Below are 18,729 nucleotides of genomic sequence, written 5' to 3' on the forward strand. Positions count from 1 at the left end.
CTCACCAGCTACTTTCAGGGGAGTGCTCTTCCTGCACGATCCTGGTGTGCCGCACTCTCCCCCTTTCCCTTTCTCTGCCCTCTCTTTGCAAAAACAGCTCCTTACCCTCCATGGATTTTTCTCTCCCAGTTCACCTCTCCACCTCACATACCTGCCAAGTTCTGTGGCTCAAATTATGCAGATTGTTGTGTTAATCCTCAGATAAAATTTCCTAGGTGTGCAAAATGGTTTGGTGTTGATCTGGCTGCATTTCAGGGATGAGACAAGCTGAGAACATCTACGCTGCTCCGCCATCTTGGAAAAAACCCTTCACCTACTGTTTTAAAAGGACATCTTTCCACAGGCATTTACACATGGAACCCTCTCCGGACTTTGTATTCTGTTCAACTTACATAAAGATACCTATTCCTACTGGCCAAGAAAACACAAAAACCTCACAATGTACAGAAAATGGCAGGCAACATTCAAAGTCATTAGAAGGAAGAGAAAGTAAGTGAGAAGCAAAACTTTTTAGCTGATTCCCCAAAGAACAACTAGGAACCAAGATACCGGTAGCCACACCCCAACATGAATCAAATTATCATAAAATAAGCATGTGCAGACATGAAAGAACACCCTGAATCAGACATTTTACACTCAGACCGAAATGGACAAAAAGCCAAGATGTGAAATAAGAGTTAAATTAATTCAGGAAAGATTATGAAGAAAAAATTATCTTAAGAATCGCAATATGCCTAAGGGAGAATACATTCTACTGGACCCATAAGGACACTAAAGGGAAGAAGGAAAATGGGCAAGAGAACAAAGACGGAATAAAGAGTTAAGATGCATCCAAGAGCAGGTGTCCAAGAAGACAGGCAAAGACGACCTAGTAAAAAGACAAGTGAAGCTCCTGCAGGAAAAGCAAACAATTAACAGACGAATACTTAAAACTCATGTACAATGAAACTTTCTGCAAATAAAACCCGAATCCATATACTGAAAGACTACATATGTTCCTGGAAAATTCAACTCCAGACAGTCACCATAGACATCTCACAACAAAACTACTACCCTTTAAATATTTCAAAAATCGTATGGGTCTTTGATTTAAAATTTTTTTTTCAATGTTTTTATTTATTTTTGGGACAGAGAGAGACAGAGCATGAACGGGGGAGGGGCAGAGAGAGAGGGAGACACAGAATCGGAAACAGGCTCCAGGCTCCGAGCCATCAGCCCAGAGCCTGACGCGGGGCTCGAACTCACGGACCGCGAGATCGTGACCTGGCTGAAGTCGGACGCTTAAACGACTGCTCCACCCAGGTGCCCCGGGTCTTTGATTTAAAAGTCCCAAGTGTCTAACAAGGAAAAGTCAAGGTCGGAGTAGACTTTTCAACAGACACATACACAGTGAAATAATATTTTCACAAAATTCAAGACAAGTATGAGCCAGGGATTTAAGGCCCATCCAGGCCATCCTTCAAGCCTCCAGGCTACAGAAAAGCAGTGTCAGGCCCACTGGGATCTGCACAAGGATGCATCCACGAGACTTCCTTGGGGATCTACTAGAGAATGGGTCCCACCAGATCACAAGATACAGGGAAAATGTCACCAGAACTGGTGTGGCTACTACGTACAGTACACTATGGGTCAAAGAATTAAAAAAAGAAAAAAAAAAAAGGAGACAAAGAAAAGGTGTGTAAATGTTGCATGTTCTCAAAAAGGTGGGAATAATGGATCTTCAAAAGTGGGAAGACAAAGGCGAAGTATCAAAGTAGAATAAGTTCACCAATTGCCATGGGAGGTAAGTGGTATCATTTAAAGCCAACAAAATAGTACATAGGCTTGAATAGAGAAAATGGAGACAGAAAGTATTAAGACAAAGGTAACCATCCCCACAAAAATACAAACCTTTGTAAATAACATAAGATATCACCACTACCCAAAAACATGTAAAAATGGGAAAACATATTCAGAGAAAGGAGCTCAGTGATGGGCCACATCACACCCTAAATGTGACATAAAACAAAAGTTGAGATCAGGCACATAAGTTACACTGTTCAATATAAATGGCTTAACTCACTTTGTTAGAATAAAAAGATGATCAGATTGATGAACAAAAGAAAACATGGCTGAATATTCAAGAGGCTCAATCAAAACAGAAAGTTTAACCATGATGGAAGGGTAATGGTGTGCCAGGCACACACAAATCCTTGGAAAGCAGGTGAAGTGGGCCTGATACCAGAAAAGGGAGGACTCAGGCCCAAAGTAGGAAATGCAACAATAGACACTTCCCCACACTGTGAAAATAAACAAAAGGAAACCTCATTTGGAATGGAGTCCAGGGCACCTGGGTAGCTCAGTTGGTTGAGTGTCAACTCTTGGTTTCAGTTTGGGTCATGATCTTACAGTTTTTGAGTTCGAGCCCTGCACTGGGCTCTGTGCTGACAACATGGAGCCTGCTTGGGGTTCTCTCCCCTCCCTCTAGCTCTCTGCCCCTCCCCGACTCGTGCTCCCTCTCTCTCAAAAAAAAAATAAACTTAAAAAAAAATAATAAAATAAGATGGGAGTCAGGAGGTGGGCATTGGGAGTGCCCATGCCAAACACTGGTTGTTACTTGTAGACCCAACAAGAAGAGAAGGAGCTCACAGGTGGATGCTACTGTACTACCCCAGCAGGAGGGAGGAAGGTTCCTTCCTCACCAGTACAGCCTAGCCAAAGAGAGGCAGTCACAGCTCAGCCGATGAGAAGCCACTCAACTTCCGGCTCCCAGTTTACTCCAACAGACTTTTAGTTTACAACAGCTCCTCCCTATTCCCCCTTTATAAAAGAGCCTCTCTCTCCTTTATTTTCTGGACTCAGCTATAGTTTTGCCATGACCAGCTTATCTTAAATTGCAATTCCCTGCTATTCCCAAATAAACCCATTTTTGCTAATAAAATAACTGGAAGTTTTATTTTCAAACTTAATAATATTAAAGGCTGTAATTCACAACAAAGAAATAAAACCTATTACACCTATTAAAGAAACACCCCCAATAATCTTTATGAAGCAGATACAAGGAGAAACAGAGTGAAACACAATAATCCTTAAATATTTATGGGGCGCCTGGGTGGCTAGGTCGGTTAAGCATCCGACTTCGGCTCAGGTCATGATCTCGCAGCTCGTGAGTTCGAGCCCCGCGTTGGGCTCTGTGCTGACAGCTCGGAGCCTGGAGCCTGCTTCAGATTCTGTGTCTCCCTCTCTCTCTAGCCCTTCCCCTCTCGAGTTCTGTCTCTGTCTCTGTCTCTCTCAAAAATAAATAAACATTAAAAAATAATAAATAAATATTTATGAATATATTATGACTTTTTGAGAGGGGGGAAGAAAAGAGAGAGAGAGAGAGGAAGGGAGAGAGAAGGAAAACCCCAAGCAGGCTCCATGCCCAGCACAAAGCCCCACGTGGGGCTTGATCCCACAACTGTGAGATAATGACCTGAACTGAAATCAAGAGTCAGTTGTTTAACTGACTGAGCCACCCAGGTGCCCCAGAATTAAATATGTTATTACATAAAAATAAATAGTGACAATGCTCTCAGTCTAAGGCAGGCCAAGTAGACAAACAGTAAATAAATATAAGACCTAACAATATAATTAATGACAGAATTTGGATCTTTGCGTCATAATAATGGAGACTACCCCTTCCCTGCAAGCACACACAAACTTTCACAGAACTTGAATATATCGTCACAAAGAAATCTCAGTAAATTCTATATGGTAAAGTAATACAACAGTCCCTGATCACAATGAAATGAAATGAAACTAGAAATTAATGGAAATATTAAATAAAATAGACAAGGTGCCAGCTAAAATAAGCACAAAAAAAAATGGGAAAAATCACATATATACAGAAAGAAATGACAAGGGGAAACAAATGTTCAAACAGAGGAAATTTAAGGGAAGAATCTCTAAAGAGTATTCTAGACAACTGTATGCATAAAAAAGTTGAAAGCCTAGATACAGTGGGTAGTTTAATACAATATATTAAAATTTGATCTTAGCAGAGAAAGAAAAGCTTGAACAGACCAATTTCCATAGAAGACACTGAGAAAACTGTTTTAAAACTTCCCCACAAAAAAAAGCACCCAGCACCAAATAACGTCAAAAATAAATTCTACCAAACTGAAAAACCATATAATCCCAATGTAACTTAAATTGTTCCAGGGCATTAAAAAAGAATAAAAACGTGCAGATTCCTCAAATGAAGTATAGCATTTATATGTAAACCTGATAAAGGAAGCTACAAAAAACTAAAGACCTACTTCACATAGATCCAAAATCCAACTAAAATACTAGCATTTAAAATGCACTTTAAAAAGAAATATATAGGGTGCGTGGGTGGCTCAATCGGTTAAGTCTCCAACTTTGGTTTGGGTCATGATCTCGCAGTTAGTGAGCTTGAGCCCAGTGATGGGCTCTGTGCTGGCAGCTCAGAGCCTGGAGCCTGCTTTAGATTCTGTGTCTCCCTGTCTCTTTGTCCCTCTCCCACTCATGCTCTCTCTCTCTCAAAAAAAAAATAATAATAAAAAATAAAAATATATATATATATATTAAAAAAAGGAAATATGTGATTTAATACTTTAAAATCTAAAAACATCACCATAATAAACCTAAGAAGAAAAGTCCTGTAATTATATCTGCATGCTGAAAAAGGCTTTCACAAAATTCTACACCTTATCATGATTTTTAAAAACTAATAGTGAAGTTGGTGGGAATGCAAACTGGTGCAGTCGCTCTGGAAAACAGTATGGAGGTTCCTCAAAAAATTAAAATTAGAATTACCCCAGGGGCGCCTGGGTGGCTTGGTCGGTTGGGTGGCCGACTTCGGCTCAGGTCATGATCTCGCAGTCCGTGAGTTTGAGCCCCACGTCGGGCTCTGGGCTGACAGCTCAGAGCCTGGAGCCTGTTTCGGATTCTGTGTCTCCCTCTCACTCTGCCCCTCCCCTGTTCATGCTCTGTCTCTCTCTGTCTCAAAGATAAATAAACGTTAAAAAAAAATTTTTTTTTTAATAGAATTACCCCACAACCCAGCAATAGCACTACTAGGAACTTATCCAAAGTATACAAGAGTGCTGCCTCATAGAGATACACGTACCCCAATGTTTATAGCAGCACTATCAGCAATAGCTAAATCATGGCAAGAGGCCAAATTCATCAACTGATGAAAGGATAAAGAAGATGTGGTTTGTATATAATGGGATACTACTTGGCAATGAGAAAGAATGAAATCTTGCCATTAGCAACAACAGGGATGGAATTGGAGGGTATTATGCTAAGTGAAATTAGTCAGAAAAAGACAGATATTATGTTTTCATTCATATGTGGAATTAGAGAAACTTAACAGAAGACCACAGGGGAAGGGAAGGAAAAATAACTTACAGAGAGGGAGGCAAACCATAAGAGAACCTTAAATACAGAGAACAAACTGAGGGTTGATGGGGGTGGGGGAAATGGGTGATGGGCATTGAGGAGGTCACTTGTTGGGAGGAGCACTGGGTGTTGCATGTAAGTGATGAATCATGGGAATCTATTCCCTAAGCCAAGACTACACTGTATATACCGTATGTTAGCTAACTTGACAATGAATTATTTTTAAAAATACGCTTTTATATAGTTTTAAAAAATCTTAAAAAAACTCTGAAAGACTGTTTTATTTGATACTTGCTGCCTGGTAATTAATTTGTAATGGTTATTTCTATTATCTAAAAGGTGTAAATATCTGGAGAGTTTTCAAACCAGAAACTGTCGCTTCTCTCTTCCACTCACATGCACATCTAATAAAACTCATGGACTCTTTTTGAGAAAAAACAAAACGAAACTAATAGTCAAATAGTCATTGATGGCTTTTTCATTAACATCATTCCTGAAGCCAGCATCCCCCTCCCCCAGAGCGAAGCTCTCCAGGTCGGCCCACTATGCTCAGCTACATGGAGAAATGGCCACCAGTGCCAGCACTAATTAACATTTCCTGGAAGTATTAGCCAGAGCAGTCAGAGAAAAGAAAGCTGGATGCCGAAGGCTTGGAAAAAATAAGTATCTACTTTTGGACGATAAAGTATTTACGTAAAAAAATGAAGAGAATCCACTCATGCTCTGTCACTGTCTCTCAAGAATGAATAAATGTTAAAAAAAAAATTGGAAAAAAAAAAGGGGGGTGCCGGGGTGTCTCAGTCAGTTGAGTGTCCGACTTCAGACCAGGTCGTGGTCTCGACTTCAGATCAGGCCTGCAGCTCCTGAGTTCAAGCCCCGCGTCGGGCTCTGTGCTGATATCTTGGAGCCTGGAGCCTGCTTTGGATTCTGTGTCTCCCTCTCTCTCTGCCCCTTCCCCACTCATGCTCTCTCTCTGTCTCTCAAGAATGAATAAACGTTATAAATTAAGAGAATCAATTATAAAATAAATGCAAGTAGGAGAAGTCAATAAGATGACAGAATATAAAACGAACAACAACATGGGAATGCGAGCTGGTGCAGCCACTCTGGAAAACAGTATGGAGGTTGCTCAAAAAACTAAAAATAGAACTACCCTTATGACCCAGCAATTGCACTACTAGGCATTTATCCACAGGATACTGTTTTATCCACAGGTGTGCTGTTTCGAAGGGACACTTGCACCCCCATGTTTATAGCAGCACTATCAACAATAGCCAAAGTATGGAAAGAGCCCAAATGTCCATTGGTGGATGAATGGATAAAGAAGATGTGGTATATATCTATACAATGGAGTATTACTCGGCAATCAAAAAGAATGAAATCTTGCCATTTGCAACTACGTGGATGGAACTAGAGGGTATTATGCTAAGTGAAATTAGCCAGAGAAAGACAAAAACCATATGACTTCACTCATATGAGGACTTTAAGGGACAAAAACATGAACATAAAGGAAGGGAAACAAAAATAATATAAAAACAGGGAGGGGGACAAAACAGAAGAGACTCATAAATATGGACAACAAACTGAGTTACTGGAGGGGTTGTGGGAGGGGGGATGGGCTAAATGGGTCAGGGCACTAAGGAATCTACTCCTGAAATCATTGTTGCACATATGCTAACTGATTTGGATGTAAATTTTAAAAAATAAAAAAATAAAATTAAAAAAAAAAAAGAACAGCAGCAGCCTTCATTTAAACAAACACCACCTGGTTAGAAAACAATAGGACAGAAAATACTCTCACATATCAGTGGAACAAAAACAATAAAATACTTTGGAATAAAGTTAACAACAAGAAATGTGCTAAACTAATCTGAGGAAAAATATAAATCACTTCTGAAGAACAAAAAAGCAAACCTGAATTAATGGAAATACATCGTTTATTCTTGGACAGACTTTGCATCATAAAGATGTCCATTTTCTCCATGTTGGTATTTAAACTGAACTTAGTATCAATGAAAACATCATTTTCTTTCTAGGAGATAGAAAGTTCATATGAAAAATAAACATGAAAGTAGCTAAGGAAACCTTGAAAAAATAAAAGGGGAAGCAGACTTACGAGATATCACAACCACAATCCAGTTCTGCAGTATCTCCATCATCTAAAAAGTTGTGTCCTTTATCAGTCCCTTCCATACCTAAGGACCACCAGTCTGCTGACAGTACAGATTATTCTCTTGGGACTGGACTTTCCAGAAATAGAATCCTACAGTATATCCATACTCTGTTGTAGCTGGCTTCTTTCGCTTGGCATGTTTCTGAGTTTCATCCACGTTGCTGCACAGATCCACAACCTTGTTCTTTTTCCATGCTGAGTAATATTCCACTGTACACATATACCATTTTTATAAATCCATTCACCTGTTGATAAGCACTTGGGGTGCATCCAAGTTGGCTATTATTACTAAAACTCCTACAAATACTTGTGTACAAGTCTTTTTGTGTAAAGATTTTTGTATCTCGTGGGTAAATACCTAAAAGAGAAAACTGCTGGAAAATATGGTAAGCATTTTTTAATACTAAAATAATTGTCAAACAATTCTCCAAAGTGTTGTGCCGCATCTTTGTAAACACGTGTTTAATTTCAGCTCTTTAGGACAATATGGTGCTGGATCTCACCATGGTTCTAAGTTGCATCTCACTGATGACTGATGGAGCTTCTCTCTCCATGTGCTAATGGCTGTTTATATTCTTTTGTGAAGTGTTGAAATCTTCTGCCTAGTTTAAAAGTGGGGCTGTCTCCTACCTACTGAGTGATAACAGCTCTTTATATATTCTAGACAAAGTCCTGAGACAGCTTGCATTATTATAAATTTTTTCTCCTAAGTTTTGCCTTTTCTTTTGCTGAACAATGCTTTCAAAGAGCAAAGTTTCTCAACTTGATGAAGTGCAATTTATTTTTTTCTTATACAGTCAGTGCTTTTTGTGTCCTAAGAAATCTTTGCCTAGGAAAATTTTCTAGTCCACCAAAAAAAAAAAACCTATTAAAATTAAAAAACAAGCTTAGTAAGGCTGCTAGATACAAAATATACAAAATTCAAATGTATTCCCATGTATGTTTATATAGAAATAATTTTTATGTGTGCTATAGTATGTAAAGCAATTTATACATGCAAAACTATGCATTTATAAATTATTTACACATTTCCATATATTTCTATATATGCTATATTCTAGCAAGGACAAACTGGAAAATTATTTTTTTAAACAATAACATTTAAAATAGTATAAAATACAAATAAGTAATTTTAATAAAATATATGCAAGCCCTCTTCACTTAAAACTACAAAACTTTGTTGAGAGACATAAGTAAAGTCCCCTCTAAATGGACATATTTTGGGGCGCCTGGGTGCCCCAGTCAGTTAAGTATCTGACTTCAACTTGGGTCATGATCTCACAGCTCATAGGTTCAAGCCCCGTTTCGGGCCTGCGCTGACAGCTCAGAGCCTGGAGCCTGCTTCGGATTCTGTGTCTCTCTCTCTCTCTCTCTCTGCCCCTCCCCCACTTGTGCTCTGTCTCTCTCTTGCTCTCTCTCTCTCAAAAATAAACATTACAGAAAAACTTTATAAGTAAATAGAGACATATATGCCTTATTTATGACTTAGATTACATATTTAGATGTCAGCTGTCCCCAAATCAATCTATAGATTCAATGTCATCAAAATCTCAGTAAGCAGTTTAATAGAAATTGACAAGCTGACTTGAAAATTTTTACAGAAATCTAATTTTGAAATAAGAAAATGCTAGAGGGGGTGCCTGGGTGGCTCAGTCAGTTGGGCACCAGACTTCAGCTCAGGCCATGATCTCGTGGCTCATGAATTCAAGCCCCGTGTCAGGCTCTGTGATAACAGTTCAGAACCTGGAGCCTGCTTTGGATACTGTGTCCCCGTCTCTCTCTGCCCCTCCCCTGCTCACGCTCTGTCCCTCTCATTCTCCAAAAAATAAACATTAAAAAAGAAAGAAAGAAAGAAGCTGCTAGAGATCATGACTTACTTTAACGAGAGCCTGTGTCTTTCTCAAAGACAGACACACAGAGCAGTGGAAATCGATTCACACATGATGTTGGTATACTGACAAACAAAAGTGCTGATGTAATTCAGTGAAGAAAGGATGGCCTTTCCTACATGTTCCGGATATCCATTTGTAAATAAAAATGAACCTCAATGCTGACCTTGCACACACATATAATTTAACTTTAAACGATCTACATGTTGCACTTCCAAGTAATCCATGGGTAAGAGAAGTCACACAAAGCTGAGTCTAGGTGCCAGGGTTTCACCTGGGGGCCCACTAGGGTTGTTAGCAGCTCAGTCCCTTGTGGCTGCAGGCAGAACTGAAGTCTCCCTGGTGGTGAGGGGTGGGGCGTTCCCGGTTCCCAGGCCCCCCCCCAACATGGCAGCCAATGACCGGTTCACGTGAGTTGCCCCCCAGGGCTCCAGCCTCTGACTTCTGTGTCCAGCCAGAGAAAACTCTCTGCCTTCCAAGCACTCATGGGATTTCAGTGGGCCCACCCAGATCATTTTCCTTTAGCTGTGTAACAAACTTCTCATAATGCCTGTAAATTTGACCAGTCTCCTTGAAATCCCACAAATTTTGTTCTATATATGTTGAGGCCAATTTTGAGGTGCATCCAAAATTAGCTTTGCTGTATCTTCCTAGGAGGCTGATCTAATTATTATTGCAAAGCGTCCCTGAATATCTAGCAATGACTTTTATCTTGAAGTCTTCTGGCCTAACATTAATAGCTTATCAGCCTGCTTTTGGTTAGCATCTCCAGTGCGTGTCCTCTTCTCATCCTTTTCATTCCAAACGTCCTTAAGTGTTTTTTGTTTTTTGGGTTTTTTAAAAGATTTTATTTTTAATAAATCTCCACACCCAATATGGGGCTTGAACCTACAACCCTGATATCAAGAGTCGCACGCTCTACCAAATGAGCCAGCCAGGGGCCCCAAAGTGTTCCATTTTAGAGTCTTATATTAACTTCTTAGGGCTGCAATAACAAATCAGATGGCTTAAAAAAAAAATATATATATATATATATGTGTGTGTATATATATATATGTGTATGTATATATATATATGTGTATATATATATATGTATGTGTATATATATATATATGTGTGTATATATATGTGTGTGTATATATATATGTGTGTGTGTATATATATATATATATTTAATTCTCTCATGGTTTTAGAGGCTAGAAGCCCAAAATCAAGGTGCTGGCAGGGCCCTTTCCTTCTAAAGACTCTAGGGCTTTCCTTGACTTGTCTGCCTCAGTGTGCACAGGGCTTTCTCTGTGTGTCTGTGTCTTCTCCTCCCTTTATGACAGCCCAACCTAAATCCAGGATGATTTTACCTGAGATCCTTAACCAGACACCATTTCCAAATAAGGTCACATTCTAAGGCTCTGTGTAGACATGAATTTGGGGGGTGGTGAGTGGGGATACCCTTTACCATCCTCTCCCGGTACATGTACAGAATTAGCAGTCTCCAAATCTGAGCCAAATCTCGGTAGGGAATTGACCCTGCCCCATCCTCCTACAGGGCAACCCAAAAAAACACAAGTGCTTGTGGCCAAAGCCTGCTGTCCACACAACAACCCATCCAGCGAACGCTGCCGGCCGCATCTGGGCCCTGTGGTGTGGCTGGTGCTCAGAGGGCCTGAGCCCCCGACTTCCCAGGGAGGCGTTATGTCTTGGGGATGTGGGGGTAGCACCTTGCAGGCTCAGCACAGCCACAGAAGCCTCCCTGTTGACCTAAAAATGGCATCCTCAGGACCCAGGCAGGCCTGGGTCATGTTGGGCTTTCCCTCTGCACAAGGAAGGAGCTTCCTGTTGTCCTCAGACCCGTGTCACATGCAAGGACCCTGGAGAAGGCCACCCTCTAGATACACAGGAAAGAGCGATCCCGCAGTGCACAGGCCGCACTGCTGCCATCGCACGCGAAGGGCCCACCACCACAGCCCACCTGCTAACGGGAACATCCCTGATAAATGTGGACCTAACTTCGGGCGGTCACCTTAGCCCAGGAAGCCCCAGGTAAGGACCAGCCACAGAGGCACATTTATGCTCTCAGGCCATTGCCAGCGCTGCAGCCATGTGGCCAGAAACAAAGCGTCTCGTCCAAAATTCTCCCTCTTGGTGAAGACCTCAGGAACCCTGGACTCCCCGCCCCCCACCCCAAGACATAAATGGCCATCACACATGTCTCCACACATAGCAGACACCGCCTCCCCTCTGGAGACCCAGACATACCAACAGCGACCAAGGTACTCACTTCACTTCTCAAATACACAACACTCGAGCTCCTGAACGAACCTTATGAGCCTCATGGGGCACCGCACAAATGGCTGGCTCACACAAGCCCTGGTTCAAGGAGATAAAATCTGCACATTTCAGCCATCGGCCCGAAGACAGAATTACAGTAAAGTCATCAGAAGGGAAGCATATTGGAGTCCGACTCCACCTTTGATGTTTGGTTGCTGACAGCTTTTAGGCCTGCTGGTCCCCCGGCTCTGTTCCCAATCAGGCCGAGCCGATAAAGAGCACCTGCCGAGAATTCGACCCACGGAAACCCGGCCCCTGCGCACTAGCCCTCCCACCGCCTACTCCACCCACAGGAAGAGTAAGCCAGTCACTTGCTGGCCTCCAGCCATTCAGACCAGCCTCCTGGGAGCCACTGTCCCCAAAAGCAGATTGTTATATGGCAGTTACCTCCTCATATCCTCTTGGGGCTCATGTGGCTTCCTCAGGCTTGATAAGCCAAATTTGGTGCCAGAGTTGATCCTACCCCTTTTCCTCTCACGATTTAAAGGTTACACGCTCCTCCATTTCTCTCTGCTACATGCAGCCTTACCTTACAGACGTCCCTGCCCATCAGTACATGACTCAGCCCAGCCAATTCAAGGATCTTGGGCTGTTTAGTGCTTCCTAACCTTCTCCTAATGTAAATGCTGACATCACAAATTTCTTTTCTGCACCTAAGTTTAAAATCCACAAGACATGGTTACTGCTGTTCTACAGTCGGTACCCTCAGATCTCCTTGCCTCCACCAGTGCTATTCACCAACGTCTCCTGACACCCTGGGATACCAGCTTTGCTCATCTTCCTTCTGCTTCAAGTCCCACGTGTGTCCTTCTCACTGGTGGTGTGGCTGGTGCTAATTCTCCATTTTATCTGACATGCCTTCATTCCCCTTCATTCCTGAAGGACACATTCTCTTCTAGAATGCCTGGCCGGCAATTATTTCTTCCAAGATACCATTCTACTGTCTCTGAGGTCCCATAGTTGCTGTTAACAAGTCAGAGGCTGAAGGCAGTCTACGTCCCCAGGCTGCTTTCCTGGTCCTTGGATAATCTTCACTCTGATGGGCCCGTGTGCTTTCTTGGTCCTTGGATAATCTCAGTTCACTCTGACAGGCCCGTGTGCAGATCTATTTTGGTTTATCCCCCTTGGGGTTCACAGGCCTTCTTGATTCCAGAGATTAACATCCTTAGTCTACTTTAGGAAAACGTCTGCCGTCACCTCTTCAAATGTTGCCTTTGACCCATGTGCTCCCTCACCTGCTCCTGCTACCAAATACCAGAATTTGTCACGGGTCTTCCTCTATGGCCTTGCTACTCAAAGTGTCGTCTGCGGACAGGCAGTACCAATACTACCAAGAAGCTTGTTAAAAAGTCAGAATTTAGTCACCCCCAGGGACTCACCGAATCAGAATCTGTGTTTAAACAACATCTCGGTGGTTCACAACCCACCAAAGCCTGAGGAGCACTGTCTACATCTCCTCTCCTCTCTTCCCATTCACCTCACTCGACATCCCCATGTCACTCCAGGTAACCTCTCTTATGAACTTTTCACTGATGCAGAAAACACATAGACAGAAAAGTGCACAAAACACAAATATAGTACTCCATACATTGTTACAAAGCAAATATTCACGTCGCCGTGCAAGTAAGAAACAGGATGTTGCCAGAGGCCCACAAGCTCTCCTATGCCCCCATCCTAGAGTGATTCCACTGTCCACCCTGCTATGACCCCCAGCCCCCGAGCTAACCTTTGTGCCCCATTTCTCTGTTCTGGAATTTCTACTTGGCTCTTTTCTAAATCTGTTGCGTCATTTTTCATAGTTCTGAGCTCTCTGTTCAAAGTCACCTCCCTGGACACAGAGGCCACAGCTGTCTCAGTGTGCAGCAACTGCAGCGTCTGAAACCCTGTGGTTCTCCCGACATCACCCGCGGTTCACCCAGCCACTGTGGCTGGTACTAGTTCCTCTCTCATGGTCCCCTTAGCTCTAAATGTGTGCTGAATGCTACATTTGCAAATGGAAATAACATGAGGTCTCGGTGGTGTTATCCTGGCCCAGGAAGGATTTTCGCAAACTCCTCCCAGGTGGCTGGGGTGCCAGGCTGCAGCCAGGGTGGGCAACTGCCAACCTTCACACCCTCCTCTTGGGCTGTACCACTTGACAACGCCCAAGTAAAAGGGGAGGCACGGGGCCTGACCCTCAGTGGCCCCGCACCCCAACTCGTCCCCTGAGCTCTCAAAGGTCTGTGGCCTCTCGGCTGCCTGGGGAAAGCGTCTCCAGGGCAAAGCAGCCGCAGCGTTGGGCTCAGCACTTGGTCTCCGCCGCATCTCCTGAACCTCGGTCCGGACCCTTTTGTTGCACCTAGCTCTCTGCTCTCCACTACTGTGTGCGCTCTAACTTCTCCAACTGCCCTTAGCAGACAAGCAACTGGGCATCACACCGTCTACCACTCCCAGGGAGAGCCTACGGCCTCCTCGTTTGCGTGACAGATTCTCAAACGCATCTGGGGATACCAATCACACTTACTCTAAAGTCTTCAACAATTGCAGAGTGGTTTATGAGAAATCTGTTTCACTAGACATTACTTGTTTTGTTTGCTGAGCTTAGTCCCTTTCCATTTGATTCCGTGCGCACATAAAGCTGCTCCAGGATACCCGCTCCTCCTGATATTTGGGACACCAGCCTGCCCGTCCTTTCCAGGGCCTCCTCCCCACAGGTGGGGACACTGCCTCCAGCCAAGAGCCACTTCGTCCACCTGCCACCGTAAACCCACTTTCCTGGTTTCTTCTCACCAAACCCTCCCGATGCCTGAGTCACTTCTAAATGGACATCCTGGTAACAGTAGCCTTTGGTGTCCTGGGCAAACGCTCATGTTTTGTCAAACGTGCCTCAGCTTCTCCTGAGTTGGACCATAGCTGGGACTTGAAACAAGGAAAGGAAGGGTAAGAATGCAGAAGAGAGAAGGAACTGCAGGGAGAAGAAAGAATACAAGCAAGGTCAGGAGGCAGAAAGCAAGGGCACAGGCAGCCCACGACCCAGTCTCGCTGACGCCTGGGGACTGGCAGAGGGGGGCCAGGGAGACCGGCTGTGCGGACAGCAGAATCATTGCCTGGTCTGCCACAGCGAGCGCCCAGCTCCAGGCGCCCCCCATCACAGTGTCCACGACCCAGGGGGACGGCTAGGACATGCAGAGGCTCCTGAGAGCCAGTCACTCACCAGCAGGAAAGGGCCCTCTGGATGCTCGCAGGCCTGCAATGCAGACGAGAATGTAGGCAGGCGGAAGGAGGCCTGCTCCCATCCGTTCTCCGCTCCCCAAACCTTGATGAGGCCACGCTCATCCACGGTGATGGCCAGCTGGAGCCGAGGGAAGGTCACCACGTTCACCAGAGCAGCGGGCTGCAGAGGGCTTGACCAGATCTCTGTGCCCTGGGCAATAACAAAAGGAACGTAACAACTTACTTGGGGGCTGTATGTTTCACAAACGTACTGTTTTTGTTCGTTTAACAATCATTCCCTAGTGCGCACAGGGGATGCACAGAGGGGAAGAGCAGGGTCCCCACCCTCACGGGATCCACGCAGCAAAGAGCACAACACAGACGTTGGAGAGCAGTGGCTAAACTGAGGGTGTGTGGAAATTCCCCAGGGCTGAGAGGCACCACCAGCACTGGGGGGTGGGGGGCCAGGCGTGCACACGGTGGTTACCCAGCTCCACTGAGGAAGGCCGGCCAGGGAGTGCAGCCTGGGCCACTATGGCTGCATAGAGAGAACTTCTCGCCTGTCCTCAGGCAGCCCCATTTAGATCGGCTAACTCAGGCTCGCAGGTATGAATATTCACAGGGCATGTCTGTGCTGCCCTGCGCAGAACACCCCCTTTCCTATGGCGTGCCCTGGCCAAGGCCCGAGCTGGGTGATTCCACAGCCTCTCCCAGGACTGTACAACTGGAATCGGTGGTAAAGAGTCAGTGCCAGTAGGCCCAGGGTACTTGAAGGGGGGCAGAGAACCATCCACTAACCACTGTCCCAGTGTCCCAGGGCTGCCCCCTGGGCTCCCTTTCCAGTGCCGGGTCATTACGACCTTGTTCTAGCACATGTTCATTGCACCAAGATCTGTATCTCTTTCCAACCAGATGTCTGACTCCTCTATGGGTTGCTTTCTCAGCTGACTTCTGTTGCTCAAGCAGCAAGGTGATGACCATCATCAACCAGCAAGAGCTCGGCGAGCAGGAGCTGGGCACCAGTGATGGGGGAAGGGCAGGGAGTGTTGAGGAACACAGCGTCAGTGAAGAAGGCACGAGACTCCTGGTTGCAGGAGGTCAGGGGGACAGATTGCAGGAACGCGCCAGGGACCGCAGGCCACACACCTGCCACAGGAAGGAAGGGGGCTCTGCTGGTGGCACCAAGACTGATGCCAGAAAAAGACAAACTCAAACCCTAGAATTCTCCGGGGGCAGTGGATACAGCCGGATGGACAGCCAGATCAGACACCAGTATCACCAGTCAAAAATGTGGTCTCAACAGATCAGGAATATTTATTCACTTCCGGAAAAGCAAAAGGTTAGTTCGCCTCTTGGCTTGGTGTGAACAGCTTTTACACAATGACTGTAATACTAAGAATACACATTATTATGTGGGGACAGGAAGGTTATCCTGTGTGGATGTAGGAGGAGGAAAGAGGGGTCGTCTTCTACAAGAGATTTGCTCATGCAGAGTACTGAGGTTGTGCAACCAGGCAGAATGTGCACAGACTGCTCTGGAACAGGCCCATGATGGAAACACAGACCACACGCAAGTACAACTTGGCCCACTGCCCATATTTGTATTTTGGTGGAAAAAAAAAAAATCAAAGGAATACTTCACGACACATGGAAACACGTGCACCTGTCCATCAGCCGCATCACGAGCTCAGCCAGAACACAGCGTATCTCTCTTTGCTCTCCGCTCCTGCAGGACAGAGCTGAGTGGTTGCAACGGGACCACAGGGCTCTTTCCAGAAAATGTCGGCCAAGCCTGCACCAAAGCACTCTCTCCTTTTTTTTTTTTTTTAATGTTTTTATTCCTTTTTGAGACAGAGACAGAACATGAGCAGGGGAAGGGCAGACACAGAATCCAAAGCAGGCTCCAGGCTCTGAGCTGTCAGCACAGAGCCTGACACGGGGCTCGAACTCACAGACTGTGAGATCATGACCTGAGCCGAAGTTGGACACTTAACCGACTGAGCCACCCAGGTGCCCCTAAAAAAATTTTTTTTAATGTTTATTTATTTTTGAGAGAGAAAGAGAGACAGAAAATGAACAGGGGAGGGGAAGAGAGAGAGGGAGACACAGAATCCGCAGCAGGCTCCAGGCTCTGAGCTGTTAGCACAGAGACCTACGCGGGGCTCAAACTCACAAGCCACGAGATCATGACCTGAGCCGAAGTCGGACGCTTAACTGACTGAGCCACCCAGGCGCCCGCCCCTTTCAAGTTGAGAACCATGTATCTGGGCAGCGCTGGGCCCTCCCAGCTGCCGGGTCTCCTGCCGGGTCCTGGCCTGGATCCACACACCTCGGCTAGAGGTCTGCAGCTGAGGCGGGTCCTCAGAGAAGGCACAAGGAGGTGGGGAGCCCCCCGCACTGGCACACGCAGGGCCCTCCCACGAAATGACCCTAGAAACCAAGCACAAGAAACAGGAACCCACCAACAACAACCGAAAACCTGACCATAGAGCAGAGAGAAAGGACACAAATGACTCTGGACCCTTTAAACAAAACAGAACAATAGGGGATAAGAATGGGGACCTGGAAACTAGAGAAGTTTCTGTAAAGTAGGCAGACAACATGTCCTCTGAAGCATGCAGATCGAGAAACCGAGTCTACTAACATAAACACTGGTGAATTGAACCGGGAACCGGTTCAGACAGCACTTGAACAGTGGTCACCTCTGGGAAGAGCTGCTGAGAAGAGGCAGGGAGAACTATTTCACTCATGAAATATCTCCTAGTCCTGACCTTCCCAAACCCTCAACTGTTTCACTTTCATGATTCAAAAGCAAAATAAATTGTAACTAACCACAGCCCATCCCCAAAGTCCCCCCACCCAGCACCACCCGCCTCTGTCCCCAGACCCTGCCCCAGCCCCCTGGCCCTCACGATCTGGCGAGAGCCCAGCTAAGGCTTTTGAGGCTCACTCACCACCAGGAGCCTCGGGTGGCCTCTCAAGTGTCCCCATGTGGCCAAATGTGGTGCACACCCACACTTACCAGACTCTAACGTGACGTGTGGGCAGAGCAGTGACCCCACGGCTAGCATGGGGGTGCAAAGACGCAGCTCCCAGTGGTCTGCTTCCCTCGCACACTGACAAGGAAGTTTGCTGAGAGTCAGGATGCCCTGTTCACAGGGGCCAGGGGGGTCAGGGGAGCCCCTCTGCTCTCGGTGCACGAGGCTCCCATGAGCAGGACCGGGCACTTCCAGCAGACCTGACCAACAGGGACATGAGCAGGCTCCCTACCTAATGTAGCAAGGACCTGGAAAATCGTGAGTTGATCTGTAGTTATCCAGGAAAAAGTCCTTTATAGGAGGTTGGGTTCTGTCTACAAGCACAGAACCCATGGATTTACAGGGAACCACATGATTCAAGACTCCGAGACACCTTCCCTCTTGGTCTCGGACTGACGGTCTATAAAATCATGATGATAACAATGCACATATTGCTTGGCTGCTGTGAGAACCACGTGAGAAAATAAGACCAGGAAGCTTTTTTAACTGTGACAACCAAGCGTGAAAACACCAATCGTGTTATCAAGGTCTCAACACTTAATTGGTATACGAGGGTAACTAAAAGTGGCAATTGTCTGGGAAAAACCACCCAGATTGGGCACTGGCTCCAAAGTAGATGCCGCAGGTCCGGGACTGGCACTGAGGCAGGTGGCCACCTCTCCGAGGCAGGCAGCACAGAGTCAAAGGCAGATCAGGCTCCATCTGCGATCAGACCCGAGTTCCG

At 45.3% G+C, this 18,729-nt stretch overlaps 1 protein-coding gene across 15 annotated transcripts in view; it reads right to left on the reverse strand.

The window, feature by feature from the left end:
- The window catches only part of CDK20 (cyclin dependent kinase 20), an 87,054-nt gene that overhangs the window by 48,792 nt on the left and 19,533 nt on the right, over positions 1–18,729 (reverse strand). For 14 of the 15 annotated variants that reach the window (XM_045042545.1, XM_045042544.1, XM_045042543.1 and 11 more), the window contains one exon: positions 14,969–15,178. In XM_045042545.1, coding sequence (XP_044898480.1) covers positions 14,969–15,178 — 210 coding nt within the window. Of the gene's footprint in view, positions 1–10,617; positions 14,720–14,968; positions 15,179–18,729 lie in introns of those variants that run through there. The other variant, XM_045042546.1, reaches the window with a different exon arrangement.

The sequence above is a fragment of the Felis catus genome, chromosome D4 (assembly GCF_018350175.1).
Source record: "Felis catus isolate Fca126 chromosome D4, F.catus_Fca126_mat1.0, whole genome shotgun sequence".
NCBI lineage: Eukaryota > Metazoa > Chordata > Mammalia > Carnivora > Felidae > Felis > Felis catus.